Source organism: Ceratotherium simum, chromosome 26 (genome assembly GCF_057802395.1).
Source record: "Ceratotherium simum simum isolate JZ-2026a chromosome 26, ASM5780239v1, whole genome shotgun sequence".
NCBI lineage: Eukaryota > Metazoa > Chordata > Mammalia > Perissodactyla > Rhinocerotidae > Ceratotherium > Ceratotherium simum.
Window position 1 is genome coordinate 4,148,551 of NC_141925.1, and position 23,038 is coordinate 4,171,588.

Below are 23,038 nucleotides of genomic sequence, written 5' to 3' on the forward strand. Positions count from 1 at the left end.
TCTGCTTGGTATTCTCAGTACTTAGCACAGAGCCTGGCATATAGGACTAACATATATTGAGCATTACTATGTGCCAAGTACTGTATGAAGCCTTTACATGGATTATTATCTCACTCACCGCTCGGATGATCCTTTGAGGTAGTTACTGTTATGTCCCATTTTAGAGAAAGGAAACTGAGCCACAGAGAGGTGAAGTAACTGCCCAGGACATCCAGCTGGTAAGTGGCAGAGCTGGGATTCAGTCCCAGGCAGTCTGACTTCAGAGCCCATACTCTTAACCACTATGCTGGAAACACCTAAATATTGGTTGAATATATTAAATGAACTCTTTCTCCACTTCCCACCCCATGACAACCTTTCCTTTGTTTCTCTAATATGTCCCTTGATCACTTCAGTCCTCTACATTCCCCACTCCAAACTCTCAACTATTCCTTGCAGTTTACGGTAGCCTTGTAACTGTTCTTCACCAGGCCGGTGGTTTTTGACCTTGTTTCAATCTCTGAGCCAGTGGAGAATTTGATGAAAGCTATGGATATCTCCCCAGATGAACTCCAAATATACAAAAATTTCGCATACAATGGGGGGAGGAGCAAGGAGCACAGATCATCTTAAACCCATCCGTGAACCCTCAGGTTCTCTTCCTATTGTTTGAGGTGGCAGTGGTGGGAGTTTGAAAGTTGAAACTCCTTTGCAAGACTTACCAGGCCAGATTTACCTTTTTTGGCCTCATCTCAGTCACACACTCAAGTTTAAAACTTAGGAAAACAGGGCAAGCACTTGCACATCTCTCGATAGGTGCTTCTGAAGTTCTTGCTACTTGGAATACTCTTCCCCTCCACCCCTCCCTGACGCACTTTTCGTCAAAGTCCAACTCGAATGTTACCTCTCAGATACCTTCCCTGACACCCCAATCCCCTAGCCTGTTTGAGAAACCCCTTCACCTGCGTGCGTCTAACACTGTTCATACCTACCATAGCACTGATCACGTTGTTAGGTACTAAGGAGCCTGTCTCTCTCGATTCACCGTGCGCTCCTCCAGAGCAGGGACGGTATGCAGGTCGGACGGTTATTCATCATTGTATCCCCGATATTCCAGAACATGCGTGATAGAGTAGGTGCTCACAATATTTATTAAATTCATTTTGGGGTAGCTCAGCTCTCATCCTACGACTGGCAAGTTCACTACAGGTTTGGAGAAGGCTAACACGGTTAGGAGAGAACTGAATGATCAAAGTCCTCATCGTGGGTACTCAGCCATGCGGGGAGATCGAAGTCTCGGCTCCGGAGGAAAGGAGCCGCGCACTGCATGCTGGCATCTGCGCGACTGACGGCCGCACTGCACCGCGGGATTTGTAGTCCCGCCCCTTGCCGGGACTCCCGGACTAGTTACATTCGGCTACACTCAACCACGTCTTTACACAGATAAGGTGCAGTCTTGGTAGTCCAGCACAGAATGACGAGGTTCTCTACGGCACGTCTACCTAGCAGCACTCTCCAAAGCAAATCCCATTTCGGCGTTGGCTGCGAGGAAGACGCACTGGGTGCTGCTGCGCGTGCGCGTAACGGACCCTGCCTCCGGAACAGCCGGCGCTGCGCGCGCGCGCTGTCCTCGTGGGGGGCCCGCCTTGAGCCGGGTGGCGCAGGCGCAGTGTCCCCGGGCCAAGATGGCGGCGCGGTGCTCCACACGCTGGTTGCTGGTGGCTGTGGGGGCCCCGCGGCTGCCGGCTGCAGCGAGGAGAGGGGCCCGGCTGCCCGGGGGGGGCGAGGTGGGGGCGTCGCTGGGCCGCAAGCTGAGCGTCACCACCTTCCCGCCTTCCCTAGGAGCTCGAGGCCCCGGAGCGCTGCTGACATTGAGACCCGGTGTCAGCCTCACAGGTGAGGGTAGTCTGCAGAGCTCGAGTGGCGGCTCCAAGGCCTGGAAGGGAGTGACTCGTCTCGCTCTGGCCACGGGGGTAGCGGGTGAAGGGTGTCTTCCGACCTGTATGCGGAATTGCTTGGGAAGACGGGCAAGAAGGAGGCAGATAGGCCCAAGTGGTTGCTCAGAAGCCGTGAACGAGAGAGAGCTGCATGGAGCCCCCGGCGGCAGGGATGAAACGCCCGTAGGCCGTGAACCTTCACCTCTCGGTAAACATTTTGGAGGCCTCGTTCTGGCCTGCCGCTGCTCCCTTGCCGTATTCCTTTCCTGTGCCTCCACCTTTTAGCCTGTAGCGGAGGGAAAGAGGTAACGGCCATTCGGTGAGCACCTGCTCTGGTGCTGGGCACTTTGTTCCTCCTCTCACTGGATGGAAACAACAACACTGCAAGGTAGGGATCGTCATCCCCATTTCAAAGAATGGGAATCTGAGGTTCTAGCGGAGGAATTGACCCGCCCAAGGTCGTAAAGTTAGATAAGAACAGTTGTCGCAAAGCCAGAGCTGTCCTGTCATAGCTTACTCTCTTCCCACCACGTGGTGTAAATCGAAGTGCACATTCAACAGTCTCTTAGAAGTCCTTAAGTTGGTAATTGTAATAAGAATGCAAGCTAACATTTATGGAGCACTTAACTGTGTACCAGGCATGGATCATTTCCATGTGATAGACACTGTTATTATTCCATTTTATAGATAAAGAAACTGAGGCTTAGATGTTCAACAACTGGTAGAATGTTACAAAGCTAATCAAGTGGTAGAGCCTTGATTCAAAACCTGCTGCATTCTTAATTGCTGGGGGTGATGTTGAATTAATGTATATTAAGCCTTTAACTGCTTAGCCATGATGGTTTCTCATGTTGTGTATTGGATGACTTTCTTTACAGTGAAAGAAGGAGGAAACGTTGAACAAGTGTGTGCCTGAATAGTGCTAGTTGTTTTTGTCTCTTAGAATTTGTGCACATGATATTTAAGCCATCTATAAGCTTACAAAGATGATTAATTAAAGGGCCTTGACAAGATAATTTACAAGATAATTTCCTATTGGGGTCCATTTTTGTAATGCTGTCATTAAAGTATTAATAATTGCGATAACTTTGTACAGTGAACAAACTCACCTCCACTAGTGTGTGTGTATGACCTGGGCGAATTCTTTAATCCGTTTGAGCCTCTCTTAACTGTGAAAATTTATTCTCTCATTCACTGGTAATTATTGAGGGCCTGTCATATGCCGGCCACTGTGCTAGGTACTGGGGATACAGCAGAGATCATTGAGATTGGATGCGGTTTTATTCAAGTGAGCCAATTTTTTTATTCTGTTCCCGCCACCTGTATTTCCTCATGGATGGAGCAGGAATCTGTCCAGATTTCCTGAGGATTATTTGGAGTGATGTCATGCTATATTTCTCAATATGATCAAAAGTGGTCGTTTTTAGGTTTTGCTAACATTTTCTAATGTCAAGATTGTTTTAAGTAGAATTTGACTGTATCTTTTTGTTCAACTATTAATTTCTTAGGTAACTGTTAATCTAAATTTGTTCATATTACAGTCGTAGAAGTTTGGGGAGCATTTTTGATGATTGTGTGTGTAAGAGACGGATAGAGACAGGCACTAAGTACTGAGCTTTGTATGGGGCCATCACTAAGGAACTGCAGTCAGCTATCCTTTCCCCAAGTGAGCCCATAGCCCATGATGGGCATGTTTCGAATGAGGTGATGAACACATGTGAGATGTGGCATCCTTCAAGATACACTCTGTTATCACATCTAAAGTCATCAACTCAGGTCCTAAACACTGGTCTGTGATCTCATCTCAAATCTAGTAGTATGATTAGATCACATAAAAACACTTTGATCTGATTTTTCTCCCAAGGACAGAAAGAAGGCGGTTATTTGACACTGGGTTGGCCATTCTTGGAATCACTTGGAGGCTAATCCTGTTCTGGGTTGTTCTAAAAAGGGCAAGACATTTATTGGTCATATCTTGGTGAAAAATTTGTCTATTAAATGAACTCTTTCTAATTATTGCTAATCATCGATGCCTTTTGGATAATGTCAAAAGTCATCAAACTTGTAATAGGTAAGTGTGATTTGTCGTTATCCACATGCAGTTTTGCACATTACTGTCTCCCATTCTGACTCGAGTCCAAGTTCTCTGCTCTTGATATTGAACCTGCAGCTGCCAGTGCCTTTGCCATGACTGACCTCTGCATTCTAGGTTGGAAGGAGTAGGGAGGGAGAGGCAGGATGGGACCAGGGTGACCCCTCACTCCTGAGTGAAGGCGGGGTTGGGTACAGGAGCACTGGGAAACTAGCTCTAGTGTTTTCCTCAAATCTGTCCAAAGAAAGACAGCAGTGGTCTCCTAACCCCTACCACTTCCACACTGTCTGCTTTTCATGTTCCAGGACATCTCGGGTGCAGCAACAGGAAACAAGTATTGGGGATACCAAAAATAGAGATTTACTTCCTGATTCTGATTTTAATCATCCTGTCCAGACCTACTCATTCTCCTGATTATCCCTTATCTTGCTCCCTTCCTGGATCTGCTCAACACCCCCGTGGTTGTCTTTTGTGCTCAGATTAATTTAAGTAGTCTCCCAGTTCTCGTTTGTTGAGAGCTCTTTCTCATGCAAACCCAGTCACCTCCCTGTTTACCACTTGCAGTGGCTCCCTGTTGCCCTCAGGATAAAATCCTGACTCAAGCATAGCTCAGAGGCCCTTCTGCTTATTCCTAGGCCTCATTAATCATCATCATCTCTAACCACCCCTTCATTACTACCACCACCGCCACACACAGAGTCGCTAGTCTAGTTACATCATAGTATCTGCGGTTCCTAAATACATGAGGACTTTTGTGTGAGCCACTCCCTCCAAACCAAAGGTGATCATATGCTGTATCAGCCATTTGGAGCACTTTTGAAAGTGAAAGGAGGTGCTGTCACAAATAGTGGCAGGACTATGGGAATAAACCTCGATGGATTCAGACTCCTTCCTTGCCTAGCTAATTTCTGCAGCTCAACAGCAGTTACCTTAGAAGACGTACCCTAAACTTCTTAGGTTGGGTTGTCAGCGGTTCTCAACTAGGGGTGATTTTACCCTCCAGGGGACATTTGGTAATGTCTGGAGATGTTGTTAGTTGTCAGTTTGTGGGGGGAAGGGAAGTGCTACTGGCAACTAGTTGACCAGGAGTGCTCTGAAGCGTCCTACAGTACGTAGGTATATTAGTTTGCCAGGGCTGTCATAACAAAGTGCCACAGACTGGGTGGCTTAAACAACAGAAATTTATTTTCTTGTTATTATTCCCTAGTTCTGGAAGCTAGAAGTCCAAGATCAGTGTTTTGTCAAGGTTGTCTTTAAAGACTCTATCTCCAATACAGTCACATTAGTCACATTCTGAGGTGCTGAGGGTTAGGACTTCAACATATAAATTTGGGGGGAGGGGCACAATTCAGTCCATAGTAGGACAGTTGTCCATCTGTCCCCCCTCCCAACCAAGGATCATCGTCAACAGTGCGGAGGTTGAAAAGCCCTGATTAGGGGACCCTTTTGTGTATTCTTACTCTGCACGTCCTTCTGTGCTAATATTTCTTCACACACTGCCTCCCACACTCCCCTGCAGGACTGTAAGCTCCCTGAGGGCATTGGCTTTGACTTTTTATTCATCTGGTATCTCAGTGCCTAATATGGTGGTAAGATTTTGAATAAATGTCAGCTCCAGGAGGGCAGTGCCTTTGAATGGTGGCTGTTGTATCTCCAGCCTGGAGCCAGTGCCCTTGTAGATGCTCAGTGAGTATTTGCTGCGTGAATGAATGGTGAATATTTGTAAGTATTTACTGAATGAATGGTGAACACGGAAGCTTCTCTGCAGATGAATGCAAAACCCAGAGCTGCGTCTTTATCCTTGTTCTCTTTCTTGACCCCGCTCTCCCTTCTGCCTTAACTTGGCCCCATATTGCCCCAACCCTGCTCTCCCCATCTTCCAGTTGTCACACTGGGGTTGGGGGTTAGGAGGCAGTAATCAAGGTTGTAGAGCAGCCTCCCCCTTCACTTTGTGACATACCGGTCCAGGTTAGCTCTCTGCTCCGTGCGCAGGGCAGTTGAGGAGATGTGTCTGTTGGCCTCTCCTCCTAGCTGCTGATGCAAGAGACCTGCAAGGAGGGTAGGGCACGTGGCCGCCTGCCTTGTGCTTTGATTCCTTTCAGGTTGTCTGCTCGGGGGTAAACAGAGGTTCTGGCACAGGGCCTTTTAACCTTGCGTGTGTATATATCTGTATTGTTTTTAGGGGACGGGTCAGTGCTTTTATCCAATTCTCTGAGAGATCTGTGACTTTAAAGACTAAGAACTGTTTACAGTCATGCGTCCCTTAACAACAGGGATACATTTGGAGAGTGTATTGTTGTGCAAACATCACAGAGTATACTTACACAAACCTAGTTGGTATAGCCTACTAGACACCTAGGCTAGATGGTACTAATCTTATGGGACCACAATCATATATGCAGTTCGTCTTTGACTGAAATGTCATTACACAGCCCATAACTGTACAGTGGTTCCCAAACTTGAGAGTTTGACAGAATAATCAACTGGAGGGCTTGTTAAACTCAGCCTGCTGTACCCTACTTTTAGAGATTCTGATTCAAGTCTGGGGTGGGGCCTGAAAATTTGCATCTCCAACGAGCTGATGATAATGCTGGTCCAAGGGACCACACTCGGAGAACCACCCTGTAAGCAGATATCCAAGGTTGCATGGTAGAGGGAAAGAACCAGGGGAGTTGATAAGCATTAGGGGAGACAAAGCGTATGGAAATACCTGGCACATGGTGGGTGCTTGGGCATTGTAACAGGGGAGCAAAGTCCTTTTTTAATCATCTCCAGGTGCAGCCCTCATCTGGGGAGCGGTTCCTTTGGTGGTGTAATGAGGCTTCAGCTGTAGTGTAATCCAGCAGAATCAGCCCCGCCTAGTGCTCAGACATTGTTTTGTATTCTTCATATACAGTGGCCTTAGCCAGTTTTGAAGTGCAGAGAGTTTGGTCTCCAGTGGGCCTGGAAGAGAACAGGCCCTGAAGCTGTGACCTGTTTGCTTCTTCATAGGCGTATCCTGGCTGGTTGTTTACTCACAATTTCTTTTTGTTGAGTACATTCCCAGAGTGAGTTTCTTTCCTTTTTTCTTTTTTAGGAGTAAAAAGTTACCCTTTTGTTTGTACTGCCTCCTTCCACACGAGCGCGCCTTTGGCAAAAGAGGATTATTACCAGATATTAGGAGTGCCCCGAGATGCCAGCCAGAAAGAGATCAAGAAAGCCTATTACCAGGTCTGTATGGAAGCCAGATTTTAGAGACAAGATATTGTAGCAGGAATGCTATTGATCTAGTCTGATCCTGATTAATGCAGTGTGTCTGCCCAGACGTATACAACATTATGCAACTGACAGTATATAGAATGATATGATAAAGATGGGCTTTGCTGGACTGTGTTTCTCAGTGCATAATGTTGTACTGGTTAAGGCTTTGGAAAAAAGGGAAGAGTCAGAACCAAACATTTAAAAAAATCTTTTTCCAGAGCTGTTTTTGTACTTAAATTTATTCTGCACCTTCTGAATCAGTAGGTATGCTGGTCTGAGTTTTAAGTAGTCGTTCTTTGCATTCAGATAAAAGTTTATGGACATAGAATTATTTCTTTTCTTAACCCAGAAAGTATGTAATTCCTGTCATCATATCCTGGAATGTATTTGGCTAATTGGTGAAGTGGTATGTGAGTTATCTAGACCAAGGTTCCCAGACTTTTGCTCTGATCAACAAAATAAAAATTAAAATTAAATAAAAACTGGAGGGCCAGCCCGGTGGCGTAGCGGTTAAATTTGTGCATTCCGCTTCAGTGGCCCGGAGTTCACCGGTTTGGATCCTGGGTGTGGAACTACTCACCGCTCATCAAGCCATGCTGAGGCAGCGTTCCAAATAGAAGAGCTACAACTCTATAACTATGACACACAACTATGTACTGGGGCTTTGGGGAGAAAAAAGAAAAGAGGAAGATTGGCAACAGATGTTAGTGCAGGGCCAATCTTCCTCAAAAACAAACAAACAAACAATAAATAAATAAATAAAATAATAAAAACTGAGGGCACCGAAGTAGGATTGCCACCCTTTGTGTTTTGCCTAATATAGATGTTAAAAATAACAAATGCAGTCTATTAATGTTGTTTGATAAAAGAAAGAGCATCGTAACACCATAAAGAGAGGAAAGCCATAATATCAGAATAAAGAAGAAATCTTTGAATAAAATGTAAATTAAATACAAAAGTAAATTACCTGGGGGGCCAGCCCTGTGGCGTACCGGTTAAGTGCTTGTGCTCCGCTGCTGGCAGCCCAGGTTCGGATCCTGGGCGCGCACTGACGCACCGCTTGTCAGGTGATGCTGTGGCAGCATCCCACATAAAGTGGAGGAAGGTGGGCACAGATGCTAGCTCAGGGCCAGTCTTCCTTGGCAAAAAGAGGAGGATTGGCATGGGTGTTAGCTCAGGGCTGATCTTCCTCACACACACACACAAAAAAAGTAAATTACCTTTATGAAAAATTTACTGCAAGATTCTTTTTTTTTTTTTTTTTTGTGAGGAAGATCAGCCCTGAGCTAACATCCGTGCTAATCCTCCTCTTTTTGCTGAGGACGACCGGGGCTGAGCTAAAATCTATTGCCAATCCTCCTCCTTTTTTTCCGCCAAAGCCCCAGTAGATAGTTGTATGTCACAGTTGCACATCCTTCTAGTTGCTGTATGTGGGACGCGGCCTCAGCATGGCCAGAGAAGCGGTGTGTCAGTGCGTGCCCAGGATCCGAACCCGGGCCACCAGTAGCGGAGCGTGCGCACTTAACCGCTAAGCCATGGGGCTGGCCCCTACTGCAAGATTCTTAATTTTTTTTTTTTTTTTTTTTCATTTTTTTGTGGGCATGCGAAACCTTTGTCCAAGCCAAGTATTTGTGAACTGTATACTGATCAAGACCAGACTAATAGCTTAGGGCTTGACAGTGACTCCCTCTTCTTACCTTTTTTTTTTTTTGTGAGGAGTACTAGCCCTGAGGTAACATCTGATGCCAATCCTCCCCTTTTTTCTTGAGGAAGATTGGCCCTGAGCTAACATCTGTGCCCATCTTCCTCCAATTTATGTGGGACACCGCCACAGCGTGGCTTGACAAGCGGTGCGTCGGTGTGCGCTGGGGATCTGAACCTGCGAACCCTTGGCCGCCGAAGCAGAGTGCGCGCACTTAATCGCTTGCACCACTGGGCCGGCCCCCTTCTTACCTTTTTTTAAAGTGTACAATACGGGCTGGCCCCGTGGCTTAGCGGTTAGGTGCGCACGCTCCGCTGCTGGCGGCCCAGGTTCGGATCCCGGGCCTGCACCCACACACAGCTTGTCTGGCCATGCTGAGGCCGCGTCCCACATACAGCAACTAGAAGGATGTGCAACTATGACATACAGCTATCTACTGGGACTTTGGGGGAAAAAAATAAATAAAATTATGAAAAAAAAATAAAGTGTACAATTCACTGGTTTTTAGTGTATTCACAGAGTTGTACAACCATCGCCACAGTCAGTTTTAGAACATTTTCAACATTTCAAAAAGAAACCCCAGGGCCATTAGCATTTATCTCCTATGCTCCTCTCTTCTCTGCCCTTGCAATTGCTAACCTACCTTCTGTCTCTATGGATTTGCCTATTCTAGACATTTCATAGAAATGAAATCATACAGTATATGGCCTTTTGTGTCTGACTTCTTTCTGCTTAGAATAACGTTTTCATGGTTCATCCATGTTAATATTTAATTGCATGGATAGACCACATTTTATTTTTCCGTTCATCAGTTGATGGATATTTGGATTGTTTCCACTTCTTTGCTGTTATGAGTAGTGCTGCTATGAACATCCATGTATAAGTTTTTTTTTTGCTGAGGAGGATTCACCCTGAGCTAACATCCGTTGCCAATTCTCCTCTTTTTTTGCTTGAGGAAGGTTAGCCCTGAGCTAACGTCTGTGCCAGTCTTCCCCTACTTTGTATGTGGGACACGGCCACAGCATGGCTGGTGAGTGGAGTAGGTCCGTGCCCAGGATCTGAACCCACAAACCCGGGCCAGTGAAGCGGAGCACGCAGAACTTTAACCACTCGGCCATGGGGCCAAGCCCATGTATAACTTTTATGTAGACCTGTGATTTCGTTTCTCTTGTACATGTACATATACCTAGGAATGGAATTGCTGGGTTGTGGTAACTCGTATTTGATTGTTTGAGGAACTGCCAGACTGTTTTCCAAAGCAGCTGCACCGTTTTACATCCCCACAGCAGTGTGTGAGGGTTCCAGTTTCTCCACATCCCCACCAGCACTTGTTGTTATCTGTCTTTTTGATTCTCACCACCCCAGCGGGTGTGAAGTGGTATCTCACTGTGGTTTTGATTTGCTTTTCCATAGTGACTAATGATGTTGAGCGTTTTTTCATGTGCTTATTGGCCATTTGCTATATATGTATTCAGATCCTTTGCCCATTTTTTGAGTTATCTTTTTTATTACTGGGTTGTAATGGAATGAGCAAAGGCATAGGGGGATAGGAAGCAAAGATCTTGGCTTGGGATTAGTGAACAGCACGTCTCTTCTTTTGAGCTGGAGGATAAGCTACCTGATGCCAGGGTGAGAGAAGATTGGAAAAATGGAGGCTCGGGCCAAATTAATGGGATGTTTGAAGCCCTTAGCAAGTGCTAGAGACTTAATTAAAGAGAGGGTTGGGAACCATTTAAGTATTTAGGTGTGGAAATAAAAAAATCAGGTAAAGCTGTGCTATTTATTTATTTATTTATTTATTTTTTATTTTTATTTTTTTTTTATTTTTCCCCCAAAGCCCCAGTAGATAGCTGTATGTCATAGTTGCACATCCTTCTAGTTGCTGTATGTGGGACTCGGCCTCAGCATGGCCGGAGAAGCGGTGCGTCAGTGCGCGCCCGGGATCCGAACCCGGGCCTCCAACATCGGAGTGCAAGCCCTTAACCGCTAAGCCACGGGGCCGGCCCAAGCTGTGCAATTTAAAACTAGAATTTTTTTTTTTTTTGGTGAGGAAGATTGGCCCTGAGCTAACATCTGCCAATCCTCCTCTTTTTGCTGAGGAAGACTGGCCCTGGGCTAACATCCATGCCCATCTTCCTCCACTTTATATGGGATGCCGCCACAGCATGGCTTGACAAGTGGTGCGTCGGTGCGTGCCCGGGATCCGAACCGGTGAACCCTGGGCCGCTGGAACAGAGCGGATGCACTTAACTGCTTGTGCCACCGGGCCGGCCACAAAATTAGAAATTTTTAAAGTAGCCTTTATGGAGCAGTTACTGGGATCAGACCTTGATAAAAAGCTTTGTGTGGGGCCAGCCCGGTGGTGTAGTGGTTAAGTTCACGTGTTCAGCTTCAGCGGCCCAGGGTTCGCCGGTTCGGATCCTAGGCTTGGACCTACACACCGCTCATTAGGCCGTGACGTGGCAGGTGTCCTACATAGAGCAACTAGAAGGATGTACAACTATGACATACAACTATCTACTCGGGCTTTGGGGAGAAAAAAGGAAAAAAAGGAAAAAAAGGAGGAAGATTGGCAACAGATGTTAGGTTAGGGCCAATCTTCCCCACCCCCCCAAAAAAAAAGAAAGAAACTATCTCTTTAAAAAAAAATTTCTAGTTAAAAAAATGTTTCGTGTTACGTCATTTAATCCTCCTGGCAAGAGACTCAGCAAGGTTATGACATACAGCGAAGGCCACACAAGCCAGTATGTGGCATACATAAGACTAAAATACAGGTCTTTCTGACTGCAAAAAGGCCTCTGTTTTCCTTGTGCTGATCTCATGAGCATACCAGCATATCTTGTCCTGGCGTTTGGGACCAGCCAATAGATGTATCTTTCCTTGGCGTTGAACAAGGCTTGTGGCCCACTGTGATCTATTGGCCATGCCTTGAGAACCCCCCTTCAGGGCTTAGCACGTAGTCTCTGACATGCTTCCACGTGCTGGTGTGAGGCCCAGTATCTACAGAAGCAGATTAAGCAGCCAGCTGCTGGCAGTGACAAAGCCGGATGGCTTCCCAAGTCACGTTCAGCTTTAGGGTTCTGTGCAGATCCTTGCCCTCACCTAAGGGACCTGTGGTAATCCAGGCTTGGAAGGCATCAGTAGCCACAGCAGACACAGTGAGGACCTACAAAGTGCATAGCACTGCTCAGTGCAGCCGGAAGGTAGCCTTTGTTTTAGAGTGCTCAGCATGCCCATGTGCTCTGGATAGCCAAGTGAGATTTTATTTTGTTTTTTAATATTTAAATCTGTGTTTTGAATAGGTAGGTATATTCCCCTTGTTCACAATTCAGAAAGTACAAAGGAGCATACAGTGGAAAGTCTTGCTCCTTCCCATTCATCCACATCCCTTTTGTAACAATCAGTGTTAGCAGTTTATTGTATGTTCTTCCAAAAATAATTTATACAGCAGACACATCTACTTATCTATCCAGTTATTGTCCTCTCTTTTTACATAGATGATAGTGTACCAGATACACTGCTTTGCATCTTTCACCAAGGTGCCCAAGTTCTAAAGAATTAGTTGTTATTTTTCTTAGAGATTTGTTGTGGTTGAAAAAATGTGTACGTATCTCGGATTGGAAGAGATGGTTTATTTTAAAGTCTTAAACCTTGTTTTAAGAATTGCTGTTGGGAGGCTGGCCTGGTGGCACAGCGGTTAAGTGCATGCTTGGCTTTGGAGCCCGAGTGTTCGCAGGTTCGGATCCTGGCCGTGCACTGACGCACCGCTCATCAAGCCATGCTGTGGCGGCTTCCCTTATAAAGTAGAGGAAGATGGGCACTGATGTTAGCCGAGGGCTGATTTTGCTCGGCAAAAAGAGGAGGATTGGCATTGAATGTTATCTGAGGGCTGGTCTCCCTCACACACAAGAAAAGAATTGCTGTTGGTTATAAAGTCTGAGAGAGACAACTGCTATGAAGGAGACGAGATTGTGACTAGTATATGGGGTTCAGTTTTATTAATTATCTTGTGTCCATACTAATCTACCATTTTCTCCCTTAGCTTGCAAAAAAATACCACCCAGACACGAATAAGGACGATCCCAAAGCCAAGGAGAAGTTCTCCCAGCTTGCAGAAGCCTATGAGGTAATGTGACCCACTGCTGTGTGCAGTCACTGTCATTCAGCTGCATGCGTGCATCAGAGTGCACTGCACAGGGTGACCTGATGTGTCATAGGGTCCAATGTGAAGGCTATGTCCCCATACCAGATCACCTCGTGGAAGAAAAAGAAGATTCTCAGGTCTCATGCTAGATCTAACTTGGAATCTGAATGAAGAACAGGATCCAATAATCTTATAAACAGAGCTCCTCAGGTCATTTGGACTTGTAGCTGGTTTTGGGAACCGCTTGTTGGATTGACTAATTCTGCACCTATTTGAATACTGGCCTCCTACCTAAGGCCGTGCTATTTGGTGGGGATGGTAGGGATTGTAAAAGTAGAAGACTTTTACATGCCCTGGAGGAATGTAAAATGTAATCAGAGAGATGAAGCTTACATGGAACAACTGCTGAACAGCTCCAGAGTTATTGAAAAGTGGACCTTCTTCCTGGACTTTGACCATCCTGAAGGGGTTCAGGATATATAGGATATCATATATCTGCTCTGTGTTTGTGTGCATATCCCCCGCAACCATTTGAGAGTATGTTGCAGACATTGTATCTCTTATTCCCAAGTACTGCGGTGTGTATTTTCTAACAAGAACATTCTTTCCCATAACCACAATACAATTGTCAAAATCAGGAAAGTTAATGTTGAGCAGTACCATTATCTGTACTTGGTGCCTGTGTCCCTGGGCCTCGGGAGAGCCTGATTGCTGTGCTGTTCTCGGTAGGTGCTGAGTGATGAAGTGAAGAGGAAGCAGTATGATGCCTATGGCTCTGCGGGCTTCGATCCTGGGGCTGGCAGCTCTGGGCAGAGCTACTGGAAAGGAGGCCCCACAGTTGACCCAGAGGAGCTCTTCAGGAAGATCTTTGGGGAGTTCTCATCATCTTCTTTTGGAGATTTCCAAAGTGTATTCAATCAGCCTCAGGAGGTAAGCATCTCATTTTGAAGAGTCATTCAAATTTTAGCTGCTAAGTGTGATGCAAACAGATTTTATCAATGTCTGTTTCTCAAAGAAAGAGGCAAAGCAGCTTAAATGAAATGATCTGGAGATAGTCATCTTGGTAAGAAATAATTCTGATATTTGAAAAGTCGTATAGCTAATAATGTATACATCCATTTTGACTGTATTCTTACAATTGCTTAATCAGACAGCACCTAAGGCTCTCAGAGTCCATTATTAGGGTGTGAGTATTTTATCTAGGGCTTCCTACATTATTCTAGGAGAACTTAATCCAGCAGGGAGACACTGCCAATCCTACCTCTTCCCTATTTATATGTTAATAAGACATTATCAGAATTGAAGAGAGAGGAGAAATGTTTTACGATCTAAGTTATGATTGTGGATCATTTGAGCTATTTGTAAGGATCTTGTACAGATATTATCTGTGAACATTTTTGGTTTATTAAAAAGTACATTTTCACTTAAATTAAAACATTATCTCTTTAAAATCCTGAGGAGTAGGGCAGAATCAGTTAAGTGAGACCCATCTGTTCTTACTTGGCAGAGCACAGGTAAGTAAAGCAGTTAAAATAACTGGGGTAGGGGGTAGGGGTGAGTCAGCGGAGCATGGGGGATTTTTAGGGCAGTCAAAGTACTTTGTATGATTTTTTTTTTTTTTAAAGATTTTATTTATTTACTTATTTTCCCCCCAAAGCCCCAGTAGATAGTTGTATGTCATAGCTGCACATCCTTCTAGTTGATGTATGTGGGATGTGGCCTCAGTATGGCCGGAGAAGCGGTACGTTGGTGCGCGCCCGGGATCCGAACCCAGGCCACCAGCAGCGGAGTGCTCGCACTTAACCGCTAAGCCACGGGGCCGGCCCTGTATGATTTTATAATGATGGACACGTGTCAGTACATGTGTTCAGACACAGAGAATGTACAACACCAAGAGTGAGCCCTGATGTAAACTATGGGCTATGGATAATTATGACATGTCCATGTAGGTTCATCTTTGATAAAAACTTACCACTCTGGTGAGTGATGCTGATAATAGGGGAGGCTGTGCATGTGTGGGGGCAGGGGGTATGTGGAAAATCTCTGTACCTCCCTCTCAATTTTGGAAACCTAAAACTGCTTTAAAAAATAAAGTCTTTAAAAGAAAGTAAAGTAACTGAAAACTTCCCTCACTTTAGAAAGATGACAGGCCATCCCTTGATTTCTTTAGTACATTATGGAGTTGACCTTCAATCAGGCTGCCAAGGGCGTCAACAAGGAGTTCACTGTGAACATCACTGATACCTGTGAGCGGTGTGACGGCAAGGGGAACGAGCCTGGCACCAAGGTGCAGCACTGCCACTACTGCAGCGGCTCTGGCATGGTAAGATAAGAGCGAGTCAGAGCCCCCCTTGTCTTCCCGAGGGGACTCCCACCTCTTGCCAACCCACACTTCTCCCCACCATTCCTTTTTTCTATGCTCCTATGGATATTTATTCAGCAGTACCTAGGGCTTTGAGAGTTCATAACTAGGTGGGACTATTTTATCTAGAACCTTCTGCATTTTTCCAGGAGTGCTCTGTCTTTGACAACAATACAGACAGAGCAAGAAAACTGCTGTTATCTCTGAAAATATCCTTTAGGATACTTTGGTGATTTGAAACCGGGGTGGGGCAAGGGGACTTAAATTTTTAAATTTTGCTTGAAGTGTACTTATTTTTTCTTTTTCTTTTTGGTAAATTTTTGATATAATTCGAACTTACAGAATAGTATAAAGAACCACTCCCTTATTCCTTTAACCCAGCTTCACCAGTTGTTAACATTTTGTCCCATTCGCTTTGTCATTTCTGGTGTACTTTTTTTTAAGAACAAGAACATTCTTTTACATAACCACGGTACAGTTGTCAAAATCAGAAAGTTTAACGTTGATAGAATACCATTATCTGTACTTATTCAAATTTTTTCAATTGTCCTTATAATGTTCTTTCTTTCCTGGTCCAGGATCCAAGCTGGGATCTTGTGTGGTATTTGGTTGTCATATCTTTAGTCTCTTTTAATCTTGTACAGTTTCTCAGCTTTTCTTTTTCTTTTATGACCTTGACATTTTTTAGGATTACAGGCAGCTATTTTGTAGAATGTCCTTCATTTTGAGTTCATCTGACAACTTCCTCATGATAAGATTCAGATTATTCATTTTTGGCAGAAACACCACAAAGGAGTAGTACCCTTTTCAGTGGATCATGTCAGGAGTCACAGGGTGTCAGTTTGTCCCATTAGCAATGATGTTACATTTGATCACCATCAGTTAGTTAAGGTAGTGTCCACGAGGTTTCTTCTCTGTAAAGCTGTTATTTTTCCCTTTGAAATTAGTAGGGAAGTTGTGGTGAGGTACCTTGACACTATTAGAAATAATCCTGTTTCTCATCCAACTTTTACCCAGTAGTTAGAGCACCCATTTATCGTTCTTGTCTAAATCAGTTATTACTGTGACAGTTGCAAAATGGTGATTTTCTGATTCCAGCATCCCTTATACATTTGTTGGTTGGCATTCTACTGAAAGAAAGAACTTTCTGTTCTCCATTTATTTATTCATTCATTTATAACAGTATGAAATAGTGGATCCTTGTTTTATTCACTAGGCTATAATTAGTGTATATAATACTATATATATATATTATGTATACTATATATATTATAATTAGTATACATAGTTACTTACTTTGATGATCAGATTGTCCCGGACTTGGCCTGTAGAAGTCCCTTGCGGCTGGCTCCTATATCCTTTTGACACGTCCCTGTCATCCTTTTAGCACTTCCTTACTTTCTATCACAACAAGATGTTCTAGGCTCTACTTGTACTTTCCTTGCCATGCCCTGGAACCAGCCATTTCTCCAAGGAGTTCTGATTCCTTTTAATGTCTAATGGGATTTAGAAACCAAGATCTGTGCTATAGGTGTGCTCATTGTACCTGGAGTGTCACTGCTTCTAAGCCCTCTGAGCAGACTGAGCCAGGAAAAAAAGTGTGTGTTTCTGTGTGTGGGCACATATGTGTGCACACATATAGATATATATACCCATATCTATATCTCTTTCCATATTATTCCTACTATAGATAGGTATATGCACATACGTACACACCTCTCCATCCACCCACCCTCCATCCATCCACCCACCATCCATCCAAAAAACCAATGAGTTCAGCCTGATAGTTCCACTTTCATTCCATCACCACAAGGTTCATCTAGTCTTCTGCCTGTCCACATTTGAAACGTTTTTCTAGTAAAGAGAGATCTGGCTCTGATTATCCTCAATATATTTACTCATTTGCTCAATCCTATAACACACAAAACGTAGTTTCAGAATTGTTACTCATACTGCTGCAAAAAACAGTCCTACTTACTGGCGTTTGATATTTAGTGTGATTTTTATCTTTGGATTGGGGTTATATAGTTAAAATACTGTGCTCAAAAGTTACTTAGGTCACTTCTTTTTCTCCTACTTCATTATGATTATATTATTTGTTTGAAATGCAGTTAGGTTTCCGTTGATCATGTGTGTATTCCAATTAGGTGGTTTCTTTTTTAAGGGAGTTGGGAAGTTCTCCACTACCCACCTTTAAAGTCAAATCATTGTTCGTGGTATCTGTGTGTGGGAGGGAGTAGAAGTTGTCTTTGAGTGCAGAAAAGCTTAAAAAAGGAGACAAAAGTCCCTGATAATCCCACCAATATTATCATTTTAGTGTGTTTCCTGCCAGTTGTTGTTTAGGAATATTGTTTTTGTTTTATAGTTTTTAGTTTTTAGTTTAATAGTTTATTTTTTAGTTTAATAAGTAATATATGGAAACCATTGAAAATTCAGTGGGTACAAATTATAAACAGTGTGAAGTAAGTCTCCCTCCCATTCTTGACTTTTAGTCATTGAGTTCTACTCTCAGGCATCCTTCTGCCCTTCTAGATGCAGGCCTACGTATGCATGCATGCATGTGTGCATTTTTTTATACCAAAGGTAGAAGAATACAGTTAGTGCCTTGATTTTTTTTTTTTCTTTCTACTTTTCAGTATATTTTGGTAATACTCTGCGTGTAGAGCTGCCTCGATCTTTTTATGGCCACAGTATTCCTTCATACAGATATATCATCATTTATTTAGCCAAGTCCATATTATTGGATGCTTAGGTTGTTCTCATCGTTTACCATTGTAGATAATGGATACCTTTGAATAATGTCGTTTCTCATACTCATTTTTTGAATGTGCAGGTATTTATTATGTGTGAAGTTGAACATCTTTTCTAAGATTTGAGAACCATTGTTTTCCTTGGCGTCTATTCAATCTTTTATCCTTCTTTCTATTGGGTAATTGATCTTTTCTTATTCATTTGTAGAAGCTGTTTATAAATTAAGTAAATTAGTCCTTTGTCGATGATTTTAGTTGTGTTTTTTCTAGTTTGTCATTTGTCTTTTGACTTTGAATATGTTTTTGCCTATATGTATATAATTTTCAACCGTTGAGAATCATACATGCAATTTTCCATAACTTTTCATTTATTACATGAAAGCATTTTTCCATATCTTTGAATGTTTTTAAATACTATTTTTTGTGGCTGAATAATAGTCCACTGATGCGTATACCCAAAGTTACTTACCTATACTTCTACTGAGAAAAAGACCAATGTGCATCTTAGTTTGAGAAAGAGAAATTGAGCTTGCATTCCTCTAGAGGGTGCTCTTGGAGAGGGTGAGGATTCTGATGGCTACAATGTTGTGAACCGAGTTGCTGCCACTTGTTATAGATATTTTTTATTGGTTGTTCCCAATTCCCTCTCACTTCTTTTTTCTTTTCTTTTTTTTTTTTTTGTGAGGAAGATCAGCCCTGAGCTAACATCCATGCTAATCCTCCTCTTTTTGCTGAGGAAGACTGGCTCTGAGCTAACATCTATTGCCAATCCTCCTCCATTTTTTTTTTTTTCCCCAAAGCCCCAGTAGATAGTTATATGTCATAGTTGCACATCCTTCTAGTTGCTGCATGTGGGACACGGCCTCAGCATGGCCGGAGAAGCGATGCGTCGGTGCATGCCCGGGATCTGAACCTGGGCTGCCAGCAGCCCAGCGCGCGCATTTAACCGCTAAGCCACGAGGCCGGCCCATTCCCTCTCATTTCTAAGGTCCTTTCTGCAAGGCCCTGAATTGCTGTAACTTTTTTTTTTTTTTAAACATTTCTAAAGTGAACACTGGGTAAGATGGTAAAGCTGAAGTGTATTTCTCTCAAAATGTAATGTTTGAGCCTGGGAAAAAACATTTGCAACACATTTGCTAAGGGATTAGTATTCCTAATATGTAAAGGGTTCCTTCAGAGTAGTGAGAAAAAGACCAAACAGCTCATTAGGAAAACTGGTCAAGATGAACAGAAGAGGAAATACAAGTGACCAGTAAACGTTTCTTACCAGCAGTCAGGGAAAAGCAAATGGAAACAAGAAGATGCCTTTGGCTCACCCTCCAGATTGGCACACATTTCAGAGATTGTACAGTCCATGCGGACAAGCCTGTGGGACATGAGCGTTCCCATACACTGATGATGGAAGTGGAAACCACTCTGACTTGTGAGTGGCAGCTGCAGGAGCTATTAAAACTTTCTGTTTGGGGGCCGGCCCGGTGGCGCAAGCGGTTAAGTGCGCGCGCTCCGCTGCGGCGGCCTGGGGTTCGCCAGTTTGGATCCCAGGTGCGCAGCGATGCACTGCTTGTCAGGCCATGCTGTGGCGGCGTCCCATATAAAGTGGAGGAAGATGGGCACGGATGTTAGCCCAGGGCCAGTCTTCCTCAGCAAAAAAAAAAAAAAAAAAAAAGGATTGGCAGATGTTAGCAGAGGGCTGATCTTCCTCACACACAAAAAAAAACTTTCTGTTTCCATCTCTTTTGGGTTCGTAGCCTACAGGTCACACTTGTAAAACAGCATACGTGTGTACAGGGTGTCCCTTGGAACCTTGTGTAGAGTAGTAAAGGACTGGACAACCTCTGTGACCACCAGGAGTGAGTTGTCTGAAAAATTGTGATGCATCCATGTAACGGAAAACTACACTGATGGGAAATACTTTCCAAGATCATTAAATTGTAAAAAACAAAACAACAGAAGCTGCAGAACCATGTGCATAGTGTACTGCTTTGGCTTGTTGAAAACTCGTAATGCTCATACAGATGGCTGAAAATGTGTGTGTTAGTAGAAAGTAGGATACACAAGAAGGTCACTGTAGCTGTGCCTCTAAGGAAGGTGCCTGGAATAGTTAGGGGACAGGGTATGGGGCGACACTTAACTTTTCACGGTATCTCCTTTTTTACTTTTGAATTTTGTACCATGTGCACATATTACTTTTTCAGATAAATAAAAACGTAAATTTTTTTTTTTTTTTTAAAGATTTTATTTATTCAGTTTTTTCCCCCCAAAGCCCCAGTAGATAGTTGTATGTCATAGGTTCACATCCTTCTAGTTGCTGTACGTGGGACTCGGCCTCACGTTGGACGGAGAAGTGGTGCCTCGGGGTGCTCCCGGGATCCGAACCCCGGGCCGCCAGCATCAGAGCGCGCGCACTTAACCGCTAAGCCACGGAGCCGGCCCAACGTAAATTTTTAAATATAATAATAATTTGTCCCAGCAATTCTACCTTTGGGAATCTTTCTTAGAAAAAACAAAGGCACCAGAAGAGAAGGATATATGTGCATTAAGATAAAAAGAAAAGCAGGTTGCAGAGCAATATGTATAATATACTCTTTATAAAATTTTCACTTTAAAAGAAGACTTTTTTATGGAGAGAGAGAGTGAGTGAATTGTGAAAAGAATAACTCAAACTATAAACTGGTAAGAGTTGGTTACCTTGGGAGTCAAGGTGAGGGGGGAGATTAATAACATCTTTTTTATGTATCTCTGTAGCCTTTGATTTGCCACAAGCGTGTACTTGATAATTTACCAAAAAAATCCAAAGACGTTAGGTTAAGTAAAAAGGTAGCCAGTTTCCAATGCCCAGTGAGGAGCTGATGGGAGTAACCACAAATCATAAGCCTCCCCGCAGCTGTGGGGAGGCTGGGAGCTAGGGCGGCTCTTGCAGGATTCGGGAAGGGGGCAGAATCCAAAAGAAGACGCTGCAGCAAGAGGAGCACAGCAGTGTGTGCCAGAGGAGCCACTGGCCTCGAGGCCCTGGGAAGCTGGGATGGGGATGGGGCAATAGGGGGGGTCCTATTGGTAAACTCCACTCAGCTCTTGTTCCCATGTGGCCCTAAGGGGACAGAGGCCTGTGCTGCTCCTTGGAGTGGGCAGTAGCAGGCTCAGTGACCAGACTGGCAGCTCTGAGTGGGGGATTGAGTCCAGTTGTCACTTTCCTCTTATTTTCCTGTTTTCCCAGCTATCACGTTTGTAATTACAGAGGGAATACTATTTTTTTAAAATGTATTCGCTCAGTTCCCAGGGGTCCCGAGGGTTTTAGGAGCTTCTATAGAGAGGCAGTATCTCACTTTTCAGTCTCTATAATCAGCTTGGTGATTTGGAATTCAGAAGTCGGTGGGTTCTAGAAGATCATATGAACAGTTTGAGCCTCGGCACCTGTGTTCTCAGGCAGTATGTTTTAGTGTGTGTGCACACAATCATGAGTCTTTTTTTTTGTGAGGAAGATCAGCCCTGAGCTAACATCCATGCCAATCCTCCTCTTTTTGCTGAGGAAGACTGGCCCTGGGCTAACACCCGTGCCCATCTTCCTACACTTTATATGGGACACTGCCACAGCATGGCTTGACAAGCGGTGCCTTGGTGCACGCCCGGGATCCAAACCTGCGAACCCCGGGCTGCTGCAGCGGAGTGCGTGCACTTAACCGCTGCGCCACTGGGCCGGCCCCAAAACATGAGTTTTTGATGAAACATTTCTCTTGTGCAGATTGTGGTCCCAGAGCCTCACCTGTCAGAGTTTACCTGTGTCTTCAGGGTCCCATTTTTCTTCTCCTTTTTATCAGGAAACCATAAATACAGGCCCTTTTGTGATGCGCTCCACGTGTCGAAGATGTGGTGGCCGAGGCTCCATCATCACGACTCCCTGTGTGGTATGCAGAGGAGCAGGACAAGCCAAACAGAAGAAGAAAGTGGTGATCCCCGTGCCTGCTGGTGGGTTCTGTGGCTCATCCACACAGGGGCTGGGAGAGCTGAGGTCACTGTTTCCTGTGACTTGGCTGTAGTAAAAGCCGTGGTTAAGGCCCTGGACTGGAGGAGGAACTAGAATTTCCTTGCGTTCTCCTCCTTGTACCAACTAGTTTTATTTTTTTATTTTTTTAATAATTTTATTTATTTATTTTTTCCCCCAAAGCCCCAGCAGACAGTTGTGTGTCATAGCTGCACATCCTTCTAGGTGCTGTATGTGGGACGCGGCCTCAGCATGGCCAGAGAAGCGGTGCGTCAGTGGGCACCCGGGATCTGAACCCGGGCCGCCAGTAGCAGAGTGCACGCACTTAACTGCTAAGCCACGGGGCCGGCCCTGTACCAACTAGTTTTAAAATCTCGGCTACATGTCATGTTGGGGAGAAGAGACCTGACTTGCCCACTGTTCCCCATGCATGATGAAGGAGCTCCTCCATCACCTCCGTCTTCAGTCCCCGAGGCCAGTGTTGTCCCCACTGCCAGCCCAGTCTGCACTCACCCTCTCCCAGGCCGCAGGGCAGCCTGTGACTGCTGTCCCCAACTGGCTCTCCTTCCGGGGTGCTCTTTCCACAAGGCAGTCTGATCATGTCACTTGCCCTGTTGAAGACCCTGCAGTGACTCTCAGGGGGTGAGAAAGGAGGTCTGCCCGCCTGTCCAGCCTCTTACTGGTCGCCCCCTTGTTGCCTGCCTTGACTTTCACATAGCTCCTTGCACGGGCCGTGATGCCTCCCAGAACAGAGCCTTTGTGTATGCCGTTCTTGTGTCTGAAACTCACTTTGTACCTTCTCTTCAGTGGGTTAACTGTTCTCCTGGAGCTCCCGGCCCAGGTGTCACTTCCC

General features: G+C 44.6%; 1 protein-coding gene across 2 annotated transcripts in view; it reads left to right on the forward strand.

Moving 5' to 3' along the window:
- Positions 1-1,649: 1,649 nt before the first annotated feature.
- The window catches only part of DNAJA3 (DnaJ heat shock protein family (Hsp40) member A3), a 37,137-nt gene continuing 15,748 nt past the window's right edge, over positions 1,650-23,038 (forward strand). For both annotated transcript variants that reach the window (XM_004438114.3, XM_004438115.3), the window contains exons 1-6: positions 1,650-1,875; positions 7,085-7,218; positions 12,993-13,076; positions 13,824-14,024; positions 15,265-15,417; positions 22,022-22,169. In XM_004438114.3, the coding sequence (XP_004438171.1) occupies positions 1,665-1,875; positions 7,085-7,218; positions 12,993-13,076; positions 13,824-14,024; positions 15,265-15,417; positions 22,022-22,169 (931 nt within the window). In that variant the 5' untranslated portion in view covers positions 1,650-1,664. The remainder of the gene's footprint in view (positions 1,876-7,084; positions 7,219-12,992; positions 13,077-13,823; positions 14,025-15,264; positions 15,418-22,021; positions 22,170-23,038) is intronic.